Source organism: Homalodisca vitripennis, chromosome 7 (assembly GCF_021130785.1).
Source record: "Homalodisca vitripennis isolate AUS2020 chromosome 7, UT_GWSS_2.1, whole genome shotgun sequence".
NCBI lineage: Eukaryota > Metazoa > Arthropoda > Insecta > Hemiptera > Cicadellidae > Homalodisca > Homalodisca vitripennis.
This window is the reverse complement of record NC_060213.1, coordinates 26,829,935-26,849,070: the sequence shown is the minus strand read 5'-3', so window position 1 is coordinate 26,849,070 and position 19,136 is coordinate 26,829,935. Positions and strand designations below refer to the sequence as shown.

Sequence of the window (19,136 nt, the reverse complement as noted above, 5' to 3'; positions counted from 1 at the left end):
TTGGGGGAGGGTTCTCATTTAAATGTTATTATTTGTTAATGCGCATCCAAACGCGTTTTAGTTATTTTTATTGGGTCATTCAGAAAAAAAATCTCGAACATTTTGTATTCCATCGTCTAAAACTTCAAAACGCCTAAAACGCGTTTGGATGCGTATTTATCGTGTCTTTAAAATGTGACGTCTCCCATAAATCTACGACCTGGTATGAGGTCGTAAAAGGGTTTAGGGTTCAATATTGTTCTTGTGGTGTAAAACTCAAGGCCGTTTCTCTATGGCTGGCTGACCTAATAAAAATTCACAACTAACGCCAATAATTGATGTTTTAATAATACAAATACGTGTTACAAAATGTAACAGAACGTTTTGAGGCTTGAAATCTATCCTCTTTGTCAGGCGGATGGGGTATTTAATTTAAAATCTCATTAATACTTCACCCACCTGACGAAGAGGGTGGATTCCAATCCTCGAAACATTGTTTTATACCCTTTGTAACATATAACGATAACAAATGTCCGAAATCCTGTTTTACTTTCAAACCTTCCGTCGTCAATGACAAAGTTTAAACAAAGAACAAATACGTAATGAAGCACATCAACATATCTAGAAATAAATAAAACAAATTGTGGTTTTGTTACTTTATTACAAAAAATTTATAAACAAATACGTCAATGTGTGTTACTGGCCTTATAATGAAAAACAAAAATTATTTTTCTGATTTTATTTACACTGTACATAGATTGTTAATTTTAGATAATTTAGGTACAATATAAAATCTTGGTTATTCATGATTATGAGAAATATTACCAAAGTGTAAAAGTTTTTAACTTTTTGTGCAATACATCAATTTTATTTTATCATATGTTCAGTTAAAAATTTGTAATACTTTCTCTAGCGCTCCAAGTCAACTCTCGTTCAATAATTAAAGGAATAGGTCTTGTAAACTTGACTTATTTACTCGCACGTGGACTGTCTGACTCGCTAGCTTCCTGTATAATGTCGGTAACCTCAAGGAAGTGTGGCGATTGGTCGACAGCAGCCGCAGGTTCAGAGTACTGTCCGGACGGTAGCATTGCGTTTCTGAACACCTCCGATATTTGGATCCTCACGTCCAACGACTTTTGTGATGTCATGGAATCCATCAAGGGCAGAAATGACATCAAGAAAGATTTGTTGCCGAATCTGTCCGAGTCCATTCTGTTCTGCTGTTGTACAGTCTGAATTTCCTGCACTTCCTGCTTTCTTTCGGGCAACAGTACCTTAATCGGTACCGACTTGGAAGCGACGGTCCTGTCTATGGCCGGTACATCCCTCACCCGTCCCCGTCTTCTGTGACGTCCCCGAGCGGGCTTGACGGTGTTGGCGCCAACTTCTTCTGCAGCCTCAATAGAAGATTCGCTCGAGAGCCTACGTTCCGTCGACTCAGCGGTGTCTACCCCCTTTATGTAAGGGACCAAGAATGCGAGTTGGTCGTAGAATAGGTACTTCCGCTTCTTCACCGTGGACCCTTCCATCTCGAAACTTCTCCTCAGCTTCACCTCCCGGACGAAATTGTCCCGCACGGACTTCCACTTTTTGACCATTTCTTTGCCTGAAACAGACCGCTTACAATAGTAAACACGATTAGTTTTCAAAGAAGATGAAGAGATTCATACTTAAAAGGCGTCATATTAATAAAACAGTGTGAATGGAAAAGGATTTTTCTGGACATTTGCCATCGTTCAGTGACACAGAAAATCAAAATGTTACAGAAGAATCACTTGACGATGCCAAATGTCCGGAAACCCCCCTTTTCCTTCACAATCCTCCCATCGTTAAAAACAAACTTTGCCATACTTTCCTATTTAGAGATTAGTTTATTTCGGAGCTTATTCGCCTTTGTTTTGAATGTGAATAAGAAACTTGGGTTATATTTCCATGCTTGAAGAAAAATGCGTCGTTCAACAATCGATAAAGGAAGAAAAGAAACTTCTGATTCAGTGACACGTTGGGAACACTTGTAAAATTAATTTAACCAACGCAAGAAGGCAAAAGTGAAACATTTTGAAATAGGGGTACTTTGTTGCCTAATTAATATGCTATTTAATTAACGAGGCATTTCCGATCTGAAAGCTGTAACAAAGAAAAGTAAAGAGAAAGGAGTACAACATTTGCATCCGGTTTCTTCAATCACTACTCGACCTATAGAAGTCCAGGTAACACAATTCTACAATCAGGAAATTCTGGGAAATTAGCCTACCTATACTTAAGGGAACACTTGTGAAATTAATTTAATCAATCCGTGAAGAAAAAAATTAAAATTAAAAAAAAAAATATGAATACTTCTTGATTAATATTTTATTTAATTAACAAGGCGTTTACGAGCTGAAAGCTGTAACAAAGAAAAGGAAAGAGAAAGGAGTACAACATTTGCATCCGCTTTCTTCAATCACTACTCGACCTATAAGAGTCCAGGTATCACAATTCTACAATCTGGGACTTCTGGGAAGTTAGCGTACCTTTCATTAAGGTGGAAATGGCAACTACAACTAAGTTGATCTTTTAATTTTTCCGATCCGGGCAAGATACAAAACAGCCAAATTTTCAAGGTTGCGAGGTTATTCAAGGTCAAGGTCACGATTCACTGCTGGAGAACTTACAATCTTATGCACGCTTTAAGCGACATGTACTTTGTTGTCTGTCCGTCTAAGCGATAAATCTTGTTGGAAAGAGTCTAGAAACTTGAAACTTTGTACATAGATTCCTATTGGCCCAAGGAACGACGAAGAACTCTACTGATTTTGGGATAAAGAGGTGAAAGTGCAGCAAGTTTTGTTATAAGAATTATAAATATTTTTCTGTTATAGTGATAATTTCTTATATATATATATATATATATATATATATATATATATATATATATATATATATGTCTGTTAGTACAGCTTAATAATAATGTAATGAATCGATGCAATGAACTGAATTCAAATTATTTTCACAAAGTTTATTTTTAACATCATTCTAACAATTTGGGTTTAAATCCGTTATAATTTTTAAAGATAACAATTCTAACAATAACTAATTTTATCTTATACCACATACAAAATAATAGTATCAAATAATACTTTTATCCACCAATTATATTCTTACCTAATAATGAATTTTTCAATGAATATGTCAAAACAAATTCAATTTGAATTTGTTTGTTATTTATATTATAATATGCTTAAAAACAGCACTAATTTATAATGTTCGATTTTTTGGTAATGTATAAATAAATGTTTTTCGCAGAGATTATAAAAATATTTAATAATCTTTTTAATCTTTTTTACCATCAAAGTCCTCATTTTAGAAATTTACGTCTGGTCACCCTGGGATGTTCCATGTGTTCATATTTTAGGTAACGTCCTCTTTCGTAAATCGTGGATGCGTCACTGAAATGGTCTGCGGCCTTTCAAAAATACTTAATCCGCAACTGGTAGGGCCACTAAATTTGTGTTAAACAATTTGAGTAACGTCAATTTGGTATATCTTACCTGCCACCTCTCTTTCTACTGGTGTCATCTTATCCCAGTTTGTGAACATTATTTCGCCGAGATCATCCCAGCACTTGGTCCTCAGCGTCCTGTCACTATATTCTTCCGAATGCACGTTGTACAGAGCAGGTCTCTTCTCCACCTCCAGTATAAACTTTTCCGTGTCGAACATTTTGTCCCTTAGTGGTTTTTCAACACTGATTTAAAATTTCGAACAAAAAACGTAACAGAGAAACAACAGTAGAAGCGACACAACAGGTTACGCAAACAACGGCAAAACGATGACGACGTCGCGTTGGCACGGCGTTGACAACGCTCCGTGTTGTGAAATCAACGAGCTCCTTTGTGTGGACAGCGCTACTAGCGTCCGGCGTTGAAAGCGCCTTAGCAACCAACGTTGACGGGTTAGTAAATTTGATCTTGGCCGTTGAGTTGCAGAAATTTCCTTCAGTTTACGTCTCCCACAAAATCATTCTTAAGAATGGCCTTTGGATAAAAAATAAGACAAGCTATCGTTATAATGTAATTTGTTCATTTTTGTTGTAATATCACACTAAACTGACTTCTAACAATAATCCCACTGTACACTTCTGATCCATAAGAAATCAATAGAATACATTGGCAGATCTCTAGTCGTGGGAAGGAGTTAGTTAGGGGCATAACTTGGAGATCTCAACCTCCAAATGGGGACAAGGGATTGTTTTCAATTGAAAATATGGCGTAGGCTATGTATGTACAATGTATGTGATAAGCTAGTGAGTAGTTGTTACACTTATAAATTTATCACCTTCTCAGTTTGAATTCAAATTCTCAAAGACGTGTTGTTATAACACACCAGAATTTACATTTATTTATTATAGTTAAGTTTATTTTGTACAAAAAGACCGTGAACTAATCTGTGTGACCAAAGAAAGCCAATTCAAACTTTTATGTGGGGTTAGTTATGAGGACTATTTAACAGAAATCGTATTAAATAGGTAATGGTATTACTAGGACTGGCCTTGGATGGCTCTGCGATAGCTACCGCTGTAAACTGGTATTGCATATGAGTAACCCATACGGGAAAGTCTGCTGAATTTTGAATTACTTGGTTCGATCTACAGTGCGTTTGTTCGATCATGCAATTTGGATGGACGCTATTATGTTCAAGCTTGTCTTTGTTTCACATTGAAATATCAATCAATATATGGTTTAACTCTGTATGTAAAGCAATAATTTGAAGCTATGAATTCCTGATACATTTTGGTTTGAAATAAAAAAAGTGGGTGAATAAGGAGGAACTAAAGGGGAGGAGTCAAAATTTAAGTTTGGATAAAAAATTAATTAGTAATTGAATAGACAGAGTTTGAAGATGTCATATTAAATCATCCAATTCCAATCGAATGTTGATCAAATTTTGAACATATAAAGTTGCCTAACTTAATGAACTAAAGACAAGTTTTCCGGTTGTGTGAACTTTTAATAATCTTTGCGTCAAAGCTTTGCTAACAAAATTAAATTGATTAAATAAAATTTGCGATCTTAATTATTGTTCTTGCAACAAGTCTGAATCAATCCAGCTTTTCCTAGAGGGTTCGGTTTTTCATATTGAAGAACATTCATTTTTAAGGTTAACAATAATTTATAAACGTTTTATCCGTATTAAGTTGGATTTTTAAACGCGTCTCTCTTAAGTTTGCCAGCATTTCATTTACACAAAAGTGGGCCTATTGTTTGCTTAGTTATCTGCTGAACATATTTACTCAGCAATGTTTGCATAACTATGATACAGACACACCTTGCAAATGCGCACTTCTATACTTCTGAGTCATCATTACTCAGTAAACAACAAAGTTGATTGTAGCCTGGATTGTTCTAGAAGCCGGAAACCTCGGCTGGCTATATCTTATCAATTCTTTGTTTAGACACATGCGATTAATTAGGACAGCATAAAAATTAATCATTGATTACGCAACCAAATCAATAATAATTGATCACCATTGTAATATTGTTTTGTAACGAATAATACAAATGTATGTTTTTAATTGCACCATGATTGGCTTAGCAAAATATGTTACAATGATTCACGACTATTTGAATAAAAATTATCTAAAACTAAATCTACACATCTATAGTCTGAGGATTGTGGAACATCCCTACAGGACTTCAGGACGGGAAAGGCCAGATTTGGTTCTCCGGGAAATTTTGAAAAAACGTTTCATAAGGCAATTTTTAGGCACTATAAAAAAACTCCTGCTTACTCTCCCGAACTTTCGTGGATTTCGGGCCCTAAAACGCTGTTTCATATAAATGTTTAACATATTTTTCGAGGGCCAATTACTTTTATTGCATTTTACTTGAGTAGGCTTACTTATTATCATTGCATAATGGTAACTATAATCACATTTTCAAACTCAGAGTATTATTCTGGTTTATAATAAGGCATACAATATTTAACAAAAGTTTTTACATAAAAATAACCAAGTAAAAAATAATACAAAATCTTTTTATTACTGTATTTCGTTTTCACTGTTGAAGAACAGTATTTCATTAACAAATGACACATAAAAATCTCCATTCACAGTACTTGGCTATATGCATTTATATTTTGAATACTCCATCGGCGGAATCAGTCATCGCAGCTGATTAACGACAGAAATTCAGTAAATTATACGGTATACCATAATATATGTCAAAATTTCATAAGCAAATGGTAGTGGTAATGCTGAATTAAGGGACAAAGGGAGGTGCAAAGAATATTAACGTGATAATGCACATTTGGTTCATTAAAGGTTACCAACATAGGTAACTTATTTAATACAATTCTAGCATTGAAATTATAAGTTTCACTAGTGTTTGACGCGGTTGTTATGTTGGCTACTCTGACCAGAGATAGCTGACGTCAATAATGCGCTATATTCAGCAGCCAATGAGAAACATCCTCGTCATTGCACCACTGACGGTATATAACCCGACATTTTGTTTCGCCGTGCAGAGTTCTTGTTGGATTGGGAAGAAGTCTGTTACGTGATATTATAGCTCTAGTGTTTTGGCGCTTTCCTTTCTAGGCATTGAGGATAAGTGACAGTATAGTAAATTATGTAAGTATTTGAACTTCTTTCGTTTATTTTAAGTGTAAAGGTATCTGTAAAACTAAACATAATACAGTACATCAAAAAATTATAAGTTTTATGATCAAGGAAATACTCGAACATCGCCATCTTGAATAAGTTCGATCTAGAATGTTTCTCAACCTCATCAGAATTTCTTCTACGATTGTATTATGTTAAGACAATAAGTTAAAATAAGTGAAACTGTTATTTTAGTAGTATTGCAAGATCTAAATTCTTACATGTTCGAAATTTCCAGCATTTCAGTTAAGGTATTGATTGACAATTTCTCTAGGAAATTTTCAAATTGAATAATTCTTTGTAATGAATTAAGTTATATGTAACTTATTTGTTTTTGGCTTTGTGTGAAACAGGTTAATCTTTTCCCCTAGAAACTTATAATATTTCTGCGAAGTTGTGCCTATGTTTCTAATTTCAACCATTTATTGGTTATTGTGGCTTCAGTATAAGAGGTATGCCTAATGGTTGAATATAGCAGTATTATTGAAAATAGGCTAGTGAATGATGATAAAAATAATGTTTTCATCAGAAAGATTAATATTTTTTTAAGTTGTGCTTTAGGCTAGGTTCTAATTTCAACCACTTTTTTAGGCTACTGTGGCTGGCCTCTACCAATACCTCAATCGAATAATTGATACTATTTATTATTATCTGAACTACAGAAACCAGAATGTCAAACCGAAATGCGCTAGTTTAATAACATATTTCAAATTACATTTTTGGGCTGCCAGTATATTAAACGGTCACTTCCACAATCAATCATGATTATTGAATGATATCCAATGATCGATATTCAAGACCATCTGACTATCTAAAAATATTAAAAGCAAAATATCCAAACAATTAACTTTTCTGCTTTTAAATCTGATAGAAATTAATATGAATTATAGGTATTTATTTACAAAACCGTGACCATGGAAAATGGACTTTTTTTTCATGGGTTGGGCATTTATAGCCTAGCATTATTATCACAGGTGCATATAAACTGGGGGGAAAGAATATTATTGTATTATATTGATGCCTTTCGGGCATTATTGCGTTAAGGAGCAGGGGCATCACGTGATCTGGGATTCAACTTTTGCAAGCTCGAGTTAATTTTTTTTCTAAAAGAGCAAGCAGTGCGCAGCACTGCGCAGCGGGCAGGCATCGTTGACAGGATTAACGTACTAGTCACTTAAGTAACTTATCACTTACCTTAATGTTCAGGTGGGTACAGTTTTGCAGCCGCAACCCAGAAATGGTGGATCCGCTCATTGAGGTTTGGGTATTTCGCCTTAAAAAGGTATTCACCCAAATACCCCACAAAATGAGTTTTTTTCCTGCCGTAACGCGGAATTTTGTCTTTTACACTTCTCCACGTCCGCTCGATAGTATTTGTGTGGGCGTGAGTGCGTGGGTCCACAAACTCCTTTGAGTGGTTAACTGTCTCATGCACAAACCCCTCGTCCTCCAAGCAGTCGTACGCACGCCAACAATCACTAATAATGGTACTTCCCGGTTCAATTTTTTTCTTTTATTACTTTTAAGAGAGTTTCCTTGTCCCTTTTCTCTACCGGCACTAAAAATGTTTCATGTGTGGTACGGTCTATACCACCAAACACCCACTGCCCTTCAATAAGTCTTCCTCTATTATATTTTCTTTTACCAAATTTTGCCTCGTCAATTTCCACAATGTGTCCAACTCCACCTAATGTAACATCATTATTGGCCACATGGTCAACAAATACCTCCCGACAAAACGAATACCAGTCTACAGCTGTTTTTGAACTAATATTAAAGTTCTTTTTCAGGTAATCTTGTCGCGGCGGCACTAGACACAATATTGACGCAACAATACAAAAAATGTCCGTCAATGGTAAATGTGCGCTTTCAAAGAAAGTCCCCTTTTTCGCACTGGCAGTAAACCGGCACTTAATTTTCTTTCGTTTCGGTGCAGGCGTGTAGTACTTTCCACACCGAAAAAAGAAGTCCCCAAATTCGTTAACAACGAGTTCGTTGCCACACTTCCTATTTCCACAACGCCTAGTCCGGTTGTAAACCCCGTGGTTTACATAAAATTGCAACACTCCATACTCGTCTTTACGAATAGCTTCCACGTAAGATAACGAACATCCAACACAAAGGTGTGCCATTATCACTACTGAACTAGTTTAAAATGGCGTCCCTTCTTCATTTGAGAGAGCCGCGGAGTAATACCAATCTGTCAAATAAGGAGGTTAAGAATAGACACGGAGGAACAAAATAGTTCAAAATGGCGTCCCTTCTGTCAAATATGGATAGAGGTACTGTCAACAACAGAGTTTTCTGAGAATTTCAAAAATTCGTAACTCCTTTAATTTTCGTTGCCGACGAATTTTTTTTTCACTATTGTTTTCAGGAAAAATTGTAGTTTTCAGGAAAAAAAAATGAACATACCTTTCCATGGTCACGATTTTGTAAACTGATACCGAATTATAATATATAATTAATATGATTACAAACCAAACAATATAATTTCTTACTTATACCTACTATCTTTGACTACTTTCAAGGATAAATGTAACTCTTGTGAAACAAAGAACACACATCCATTGTACTTGCTGCCAATAGTCAGTACTGTAACCCAACATGATTTTACTTTGAATGTATTAACTCACAAGCACAATTTTACTTCGAATGTATTAACATAACACGATTTTACATTAAATAATTTTGAACAATAGTATAATGTCAAAAGTGAATTAAGTTTTAGGTTTTTAACACATTGAACCCTAAGCCTATAACAATGAATTTACACCGAATACTGGTAGTTTTTTGTGATTAAAATTTTTTTTTTTAATTATGAAGGCATTGTTTTAACCTAACACATTATATATCTAATTAAAGAGGAGAACACACAGTTTTAGAAAATGTGCCTCTTTATGATAACATAATTAGGCTATTTGAACAAAATTAAAAATTAAACAAAATTATGGAAAAAACAACATTTGAAAAATTGTACAAACATTTTGGTAAATCTTAAGATCAGAGACTAACGCTCTGATCGCTGTAATTTTTTGCATACTAACACAGGCTAACATAATTTCACCGAAAAAATAGTTCAGATTGTCGCTGGGGCCCCAAAAATAAAAAATTTGAAAAAAATAAAATTAAAATAAATTAAAATTAAACAAAATTTAAATAAAAACAATTAGCCTAAAATTAAAAAAAAAAGGTACTTTGGGATTATACCGACCACACCCAGACATGAATCGTTATTTGACATTTTGCTTCTACTGATTACTAGATTAGCATAGAACAATATTTCGTCAATATAAAACAGGAATTGTCTTATCGCAAACCCCTCCCCATCCTCAGACAGAGGTCAAAGTCGAGCGTCTAGTAGATAACGTGATTGCAGTCTCGCCGCCCGTTCAGCTGGTGCATCGCTTTGTTGTACTTCCGTGTTTTACCTCTACATTTCTCCAAACACAAAAATTCAACAAAAACAATCATTTACCAAACTAAACTCTTTATTAAAAAAACACTAAAAACTTGTTTTTATTCTTGATCACATTCCGCCACCCAAAATGCGAGTGCCTCCGGCCATCAGCGCGGGCATTGACAGCACCTTCGGTGCTGCCCCGCGCTGATGTCGACGAAAGAAAAACATCCCTCGAGATAGTACCTATCAGTAAAATATCAAATTCTAGAGGGGCTAATCAGAAATATAAATTGAATTGTAATGGAAAGGCAATTATGTACCGTGCAAATCACGTGATGCCGCGCGGCCTTCCGTAATCAGGATTCTCGAGAAAGATAAGATAACAGCGATCACAATACCTGGAAATGCTTGTAAGTTTGTAATTTTGTAATTGAAGAGTTGTTTTTTACGTTCTATCATGTTTGTTTCTATAAATTTCTATTTTTGTGTTCTTCATACTAGTGTGGTCGGTATAATCCCAAAGTACCAAAAAAAATGTTACTTACCTTAATGGTATTTTTTATATTTCTGATCAGCCCCTCTAGAATTTGATATTTTACGGATAGGTAGCCTACTATCCCGAGGGATGTTTTTCTTTCCTTGACATCAGCGCGGGGCAGCACCGATGGTGCTGCCGGAGCCCGCGCTGGTGGCCAGAGGCACTTGTCTCAACTCGATAACAACTAATTTATTTGTAGCTCGTCTTCGTTGGAAGCACGTTGTGCGCACAAAACATGTTAATAACATGCTTTTCACCAAACAAACATGCTTCGAAGAATAGCGTGTGATAACAACCATCGCACGCCATGTCAACAACTTCACTAATTATTCCTTGTCCATGTGGGTTTGTTTGTTGACGTCTGGCATTCAATCGAAGCCGTCCTAAAGGTCACGTGATCCGCCCGGCCAATCGGAAATTTTCCTGTTTGTCACGTGACTAACTTATTGTCAACTCATCAAAACGACCATGGTCGGCCATTGTTTTTAGTTTGATAGGCCTAGTCGAAAATCTTGTTATTTATGTGTTTTGTATTACCAACATTGTACTGCCGAAAAGCGGGTTTTTATATGTTAACGACAATCAGGACTATTTTTTTCGGTAAAATTACGTTAAAATGTGTTAGTATGCAAAACATTATGGCGATCGGAGCGGTAGTTGCTGATCTTAATATTTACCAACATTTTATTTTTCAACCACCCAATGTTGTATAAACATTTTTTAAAACCACCTGATGTTCTATAAATGTGTTTTTGATGTAAAATAACATAAAAGAAAGAAAGTATTCATGTTGGTACTAATGGAAGACCTATCATAATCATACTCTGCATCATTCACGTCTTGATCACTAGGCCTAACCTCAAAATCTGGATCAGGATCATTGTCGTTGAGAAACTTACCATACGATCCAGAATCATAAATTTGACCCAAGATTCTTTCAAACTGAATCGCAGATGATCTTTTATTTTCATTAAAATACGATAACCCTCCTCCAAATCATACTCAGAATCTGACATCATATCACGTATCATGCGTGCCATTATTTTGTCTAAATGATTACTCATTTCACACAATGATCATGAAAAATAAAACTTTTATCACTAAGAAACCAATCAAAATAAACTAAATCATCACTAAACCAACATTTATCACTTTATTCAGTAACAGTGGAACTTTGTTTATAAATAACAATGATCGCATCACTGCGTCGTCGGTCAGTTATGTAACTTTACTAAGCAGTTGTGCAATAGTTGAAAATACAATTAAGATGCACAACTGTTACTTGTCATAGAAAAGACGTATAAATATAAACAATATAACATAGGAAATAGTCTGAAACAACTAAACCCGATTTTTTTTTACTGAAAACCTAAACATATTGAATTAAGTACCGGAGCCCGAGTATAGGTCGGACTCCATACAAAACGGTGTGTGTGCTAGCCTGACCTATACTCAGGCTCCGCATTCAATGTGTTAAAGTTGTACTATAGAGAATCTATACTTTTAAATGTAATAGAAATGTATTTATTTCTAATTGTGTAAAATAACTAAACTGTATTTAGACTACTCTTAACCCTTTGAGGTCTCAATAAAAATTGCTTCGACTGTCCTCAGGTCGTATTTAATTTCTGTTAGTTTACAGTTCTTTGACAATACACAAATGCAAGTTTTAAATCCCTTTTTCTGCAACTTTTTTATTTTTTTCTCTTTATATATCAATGTAAATAACCTAAAAAGAATGTTTACATTATTTTATAGTCTTTTTTTATAACTTTAAGTAACATTTAAAAAATATAAAAAAGAAGTATAAAAAAAACAAAAACATAATTTTTATTTTTTATACATATGTAATAAACCAAAATTACATGAATACACGTGAAAAGGCACTAGGATCTCATCAGATACATGTTATTCATTATATAATATTATATATAATACTTTATTTTGCCTTAGTCCAGCCCTAGGCCTACTTTGGGTAACATGTCTAGCTCTTCCTCTTAGTCTACTAGTTTGTAGCCTAGGCCTAACTCTATTATTTGCATCTCCTTGTCCTACTTCTATCACATTATCCACGAATTGATCAAATTCTTCCCCATCATTACCTAGTTTCCAATCTAAACACATCACTTTCGTCGTATAGGTTACCGTCATTTACCACAATGTTTTCAGAAGAATTTTCATGATTCAACTAACAATCACTATCACGGTCTTCTTCAATAATCTGTTTTTCATTTTGGATACTAATTTTACTGAAAATACTATCACAATCATCTAATTCATCTAATATTTCGTCATCGTCAGTAAAACTTGTACTTGGACCAGCCATATTTGTAAACACGGCGCAAGTGCAGACGTCAGTTGTATTGGTCTTCTATTTTCACTTCCAATGCCTCCTATATCGTGAATAAAGATCGACGTAGCATTCACGTAACCAAAATAGAAGTCCAAAGTACCAAATAACTCAAATACCGAACAGCAATAGGTTAGAAATGGACAAACAAGCAGTGACATTATCCGGTCGACCTATTGTCGACATGCGAGCGTTCAGCGAAACTGCCGCGGTCGACCTATAGTCGACGACCGACCACAAAGGGTTAAGTTAAGTAGTATTTATGCTTACTTTACTAAGTAGACATGTGTGATAGTATTTAATCCTCCAGCTGCCCTTATTATTTTCATTAGAATTTTTCAGTTTTACAAGCTTTCTTTCTAAAATCTGTAAAATAGTTTTTTACTGCAAATCTAACTGTATTTGGTATCATTTTATTCACAATGAACTGTGTAATACCCCCCCCCCCCTGGCACAGTTTAGTACTACATTGCCAAATCCCCTTTATTATTGGAGCGTGGGTTTTTTGATGAAAAAGGCATAAATTTGTAAAAACCTTATAAACTGTAAACCTAGCTAGGTTTATTTGGTATCATTTTATTTACAGGAAAGAACATAATAATAAATATTGTGATAAAACCTATTGTTTTTATTTATTATGGTTAATAGAAACCAAAATTTGTGTAATATGTTTAAAAAAGGGATAGTTACCTAATAAAAACAGTTATTTAACAATGTTTGGAGTTTTGTTAAATTTTACAATATCCTAAATGTCATAAATTTGGTACGGTTTTTTTTTTATATATGTAGATATATTGTTTTGTTATACAACTATAAAACCCTTATAAGAAATAAAGAGGGTGAAACTATTTTTTTTTTGCAGATAAAAATAGCTACAGCATTTTAAAATTATGTCTCGTCATAGAACAATTTTAAAATCCTGTTTGGCAACTCTTACCTTTCCAATTGTATATGAATCATGTTAATACTTGATTGCTTACGTTTTATTACAAATGGGATTAGGGGCAGGCCAAACCAACGAATACTCGTTAATTGACATTAAAGGAATGTAAATAAACAACGGAACGGCAGTCAGAAGGTTAAAAAATGCTCAAATGATCACCACCAATCATTACTTCTCGTCGATACATATATTCTGTAATATGATCAGCAATGGAACTTTTGAAACGAATTTTCAAGATTTCTTTGTTGCTCTCCAATTAGATTCTACAATATTTGTGTATTAATAAAATTGCTTAATGTTAAAAAATATATTTTTGGTCAACATCTGTATATTCATTGTCATTGTTCTTCATGGTGTCACTAACCTATCACTACATAAACGAAATAACAGCTGGCAATGATGTTCCTAGCCTACTCAGTGTGTAATGAAAAAAAAAAAAAAAACAGCTGGCAATGATTAATAGTGAATATTGGTAGGTCAATGTTGTATTCGATAGTATCAATATTTAAAATCAACCATCATGATCAGATTGTGGCGGTGGCCGTTTATTACACTTATTAATAAATTAACTGCGTTTAACAAATATCAAGGCCTAGACTGTGTATTTACAAATTTAACAAACAAAACAATGTAACAATTAAGTTACTTTTTACTACTTTCAAGAACAAACGTGTCTAATGGCTTGTAAGTGTAAATAAATAACACATGGTAGCTACATCCCCATCGTACTTGTGACTATCACTCAAATACAATACAAATTATTTTACTTGGTTTGAATTATTTTGGAACAATATTCAATGCATTTATAAAGAGCTGGCAATAATTAATTGAAATAACTATGATTTAAAAGTTTTTGTATTTTATAGTTTCGGTAGCCTATTTCTAATCGATAATTTGGTTCTCTACTTCTACTGTAATTGTGGCTGTGTACACAATGTGTTTAGAATAGAATACACAGATTGAGTTCTATCGCTCTCTGTATTTATTCTACATATAGAACATATTAACATCAATTTGATAGTTTTGTGTGTCATCTATTTGTACCCTATGAATGATAAATAAGGGCTAAATACAAAATACATAAGTATTTATCTGTTTAAAACTGACAAGAATTGCATAATCAGACCACTGAAGTGAAAACGTTCAAATATGGGTTTAGCAGTTGAAAGGGGTTTCCGTATCATGACCTAGTGCTAAGGAAGCAACATTCGTCAGTCAAAGGTTATTATTAGGCGTAATGAATGTAAAGAATAGATTTGAAATTGAAACTGTAAGGTGTCACGATTAAAAAATCATTAGTAAAGAGATTCTAATTTATCAATATTTTTTTACCCAGCACTTCTAGTATATCAAGTGGAATTGCTCGGCAGTATGAACAATGAATACTACCTAGATTGAACATTGTGTTGCTATGTCAATCATGAGTTTGTGAATTAAGTTTTATTTAATTTTTACAGAAAGATGCAAATTTTTGTGAAGACATTAACGGGGAAAACCATCACCCTTGAGGTCGAGCCTTCTGACACAATTGAGAATGTCAAGGCTAAGATTCAGGATAAGGAGGGGATCCCCCCAGACCAGCAGCGACTGATTTTTGCTGGCAAGCAGCTGGAAGATGGACGCACTCTGTCCGATTACAACATTCAGAAAGGTAAGCTATAGGTGATAATTCCAAATACAAGCAAAATTAGATTTTAATCATGTTCACTAGTTTGTTATGGATTATCTTCAATTTTAATAATCATTAAAACTACCCTTCAGGTAAAGACTTATTCCCCACTTGGTGGACCTATGTTTGATAGTCTGTCAAAATATATTTTTGCAATTTTCCTTTTACTAAAGACTTGCAAATTTAATAAATTGACTACTGACCAGAACTTGTTCTAATGAACATTGTTATCTTCCAGAATCAACCCTCCACCTGGTGCTAAGGTTGAGAGGAGGAATGCAGATCTTCGTGAAGACCCTGACAGGCAAGACCATCACCCTTGAGGTTGAGCCTTCTGACACAATTGAGAATGTCAAGGCCAAGATTCAGGATAAGGAGGGAATCCCCCCAGACCAGCAGCGACTGATTTTTGCCGGCAAGCAGCTGGAAGATGGACGCACTCTGTCCGATTACAACATTCAGAAAGGTAAGCTATAGGTCACAAGCAAAATTAAACTTTAATCATGTTCACTAGTTAGTTATGGGTTATCTTCAATTTTAATAATCATAAAAACTACCCTTCAGGTAAAGACTTATTTCCCACTTGGTGGACCTACATATGTTTGATAGTCTTGTCAAAATATATTTTTGCAATTTTCCTTTTACTAAAGACTCACAAATTTAATAAATTGACTACTGACCAGAACTTGTTCTAATGAACATTGTTATCTTCCAGAATCAACCCTCCACCTGGTGCTAAGGTTGAGAGGAGGAATGCAGATCTTCGTGAAGACCCTGACAGGCAAAACCATCACCCTTGAGGTTGAGCCTTCTGACACAATTGAGAATGTCAAGGCCAAGATTCAGGATAAGGAGGGAATCCCCCCAGACCAGCAGCGACTGATTTTTGCCGGCAAGCAGCTGGAAGACGGGCGCACTCTGTCCGATTACAACATTCAGAAAGGTAGGATTTCCAGAACAAGCAAAAACTAGATTTAACATGTTCATTATTTGTCGTATGATCATCTTAAAGTGAAGTAATTTATAAAACTAACCTGTAGGTAAAGATTTCGTTACTTGTCCCAATTGTTTTGATAGCCTGCCAGGATATTTATTATAAGCAATTGCCTGTATATTAAACCATCTCTAGCTTAAGAAATTATTATATCAGTCAAAAAACTTTTAGTACCTACTCAGATGATTAATTACAATGTATGATCCTGTGGTTAAGGTAAATAATTCCAAATGACCTACTTACTGTATATTTAATTCAATATTTAGCCACAAGATGAACTTAGTAAACACCTGTATAAAAAACTGAACTACCAACAGCATATTGTGATCAAGAGTTCTTTTATAATATTTGTTAAACCACAAAGAGTTACAACATTTACTACTAGAGTTTACTGGACAATTTTACTACTTTTAAATCAAGTAATTGCACCACTTGATGTCAATAGAATCAAGCTGTGTGTCTTTAGCTGTGCACGTGGCTTCTAGACGTGTGTTTTTTTATTCAGTTAACAATTTTCATAAGCACTTAAATATTTATTATGTTGTAAAAATTAAATAAATATTTATAAATTCCTTATGTAAAGCCTATTTTATCTTCCTGATACTAAATAATTATGCAGGACGAGTATGCACTAAACTGTACCTCCACATTTTTCCCTCACAAACTATCTAGTATTGTAATCACTATTATATTGTAATGTGACACCTGTTATCTGACACCAAGGGCATAAAATGAAGAACTGAATACTGGTATGAAACTTTTGTCAATGGACGATCTTAGAAACATGACTGATGGATAAAAATTAGTTTCTTTATTCCTTTAGTTTTTCGAGTTGAGTTTAGATTTTCAACTAATATTGGCAATATTTTCAAATATTTCAGCTTATCTATGGTTCTTTAATTATATAGGTTATTATTACATTTCTTCAACTTATTGAGGTAAAGCTAAAGGCAAAAATTACCTTGAGTTATCTCCTCTTATTTTATTTGTATCAAAGTATACAGCTGCCTTTCAATTGAATTATTTTTCAATATTATCAGAATATAAAATATATAAACTATTTGCTGTATTGTTTATTTTACTGATTTAATTTCTCAGATGGCTACAGGCCAGAACTAGTTCTAATGGAATTCGTTATATTCCAGAATCAACCCTCCACCTGGTGCTGAGGCTTAGAGGAGGAATGCAGATCTTCGTGAAGACCCTGACAGGCAAGACCATCACCCTTGAGGTAGAGCCTTCTGACACAATTGAGAATGTCAAGGCTAAGATTCAGGATAAGGAGGGGATCCCCCCAGACCAGCAGCGACTGATTTTCGCCGGCAAGCAGCTGGAGGATGGTCGTACCCTCTCCGACTACAACATCCAGAAAGAGTCGACCCTCCACTTGGTCCTGCGACTGCGAGGAGGTATGCAGATCTTTGTGAAGACTCTTACAGGAAAGACCATCACATTGGAAGTTGAGCCTTCTGATACCATCGAGAACGTAAAGGCCAAAATCCAAGACAAGGAAGGAATTCCTCCAGACCAGCAGCGACTTATCTTCGCTGGAAAGCAGCTGGAAGATGGCCGTACCCTCTCTGACTACAACATCCAGAAAGAGTCGACCCTCCACTTGGTCCTTCGACTTCGAGGAGGTATGCAGATCTTCGTGAAGACTCTTACAGGAAAAACCATCACCTTGGAAGTTGAGCCTTCTGATACCATCGAGAACGTAAAGGCCAAAATCCAAGATAAGGAAGGAATTCCTCCAGACCAGCAGCGACTTATCTTCGCTGGAAAGCAGCTGGAAGATGGCCGTACCCTCTCCGACTACAACATCCAGAAGGAGTCGACCCTCCACTTGGTCCTTCGACTTCGAGGAGGTATGCAGATCTTCGTGAAGACTCTTACAGGTAAAACTATCACTTTGGAAGTTGAGCCATCCGATACCATTGAGAATGTCAAGGCTAAGATTCAAGATAAGGAAGGAATTCCTCCAGACCAGCAGCGACTCATCTTCGCTGGTAAGCAACTGGAAGATGGCCGTACCCTCTCCGACTACAACATCCAGAAGGAGTCAACCCTCCACTTGGTCCTGCGACTTCGAGGAGGTATGCAGATTTTCGTGAAGACCCTAACAGGAAAGACCATCACATTGGAAGTTGAGCCTTCTGATACCATCGAGAACGTAAAGGCCAAAATCCAAGATAAAGAAGGAATTCCCCCAGACCAGCAGCGACTCATCTTCGCTGGTAAGCAGCTGGAAGATGGCCGTACCCTCTCCGACTACAACATCCAGAAGGAGTCAACCCTCCACTTGGTCCTGCGACTTCGAGGAGGTATGCAGATCTTCGTGAAGACATTGACAGGTAAAACCATCACTTTGGAAGTTGAGCCATCTGATACCATTGAGAATGTCAAGGCCAAGATCCAAGATAAGGAAGGAATTCCTCCAGACCAGCAGCGACTCATCTTCGCTGGAAAGCAGCTGGAAGATGGCCGTACTCTGTCTGACTACAACATCCAGAAAGAGTCGACCCTCCACTTGGTCCTGCGACTTCGAGGAGGTATGCAGATCTTCGTGAAGACATTGACAGGAAAAACCATCACTTTGGAAGTTGAGCCATCTGATACT

General features: G+C 35.4%; 3 protein-coding genes across 3 annotated transcripts in view; 1 reads left to right on the top strand and 2 right to left on the bottom strand.

Moving 5' to 3' along the window:
• Positions 1-19,136, top strand: part of LOC124365740 (polyubiquitin-C-like) — a 34,124-nt gene that overhangs the window by 13,496 nt on the left and 1,492 nt on the right. The window contains 4 exon segments of the mRNA XM_046821730.1: positions 15,314-15,507; positions 15,764-15,991; positions 16,241-16,468; positions 17,665-19,136. Coding sequence (XP_046677686.1) covers positions 15,318-15,507; positions 15,764-15,991; positions 16,241-16,468; positions 17,665-19,136 — 2,118 coding nt within the window. The 5' untranslated portion in view covers positions 15,314-15,317.
• Positions 621-3,919, bottom strand: LOC124365741. The gene is made up of 2 exons (XM_046821731.1): positions 3,513-3,919; positions 621-1,588 (listed from the first exon to the last, which is right to left on the bottom strand). Exons 1-2 carry the CDS (start codon positions 3,682-3,684, stop codon positions 948-950), a joined length of 813 nt encoding a protein of 270 aa, XP_046677687.1. The 5' UTR covers positions 3,685-3,919; the 3' UTR covers positions 621-947.
• Positions 8,122-8,761, bottom strand: LOC124366658. The gene has a single exon (XM_046823260.1). It carries the CDS (start codon positions 8,752-8,754, stop codon positions 8,122-8,124), a length of 633 nt encoding a protein of 210 aa, XP_046679216.1. The 5' UTR covers positions 8,755-8,761.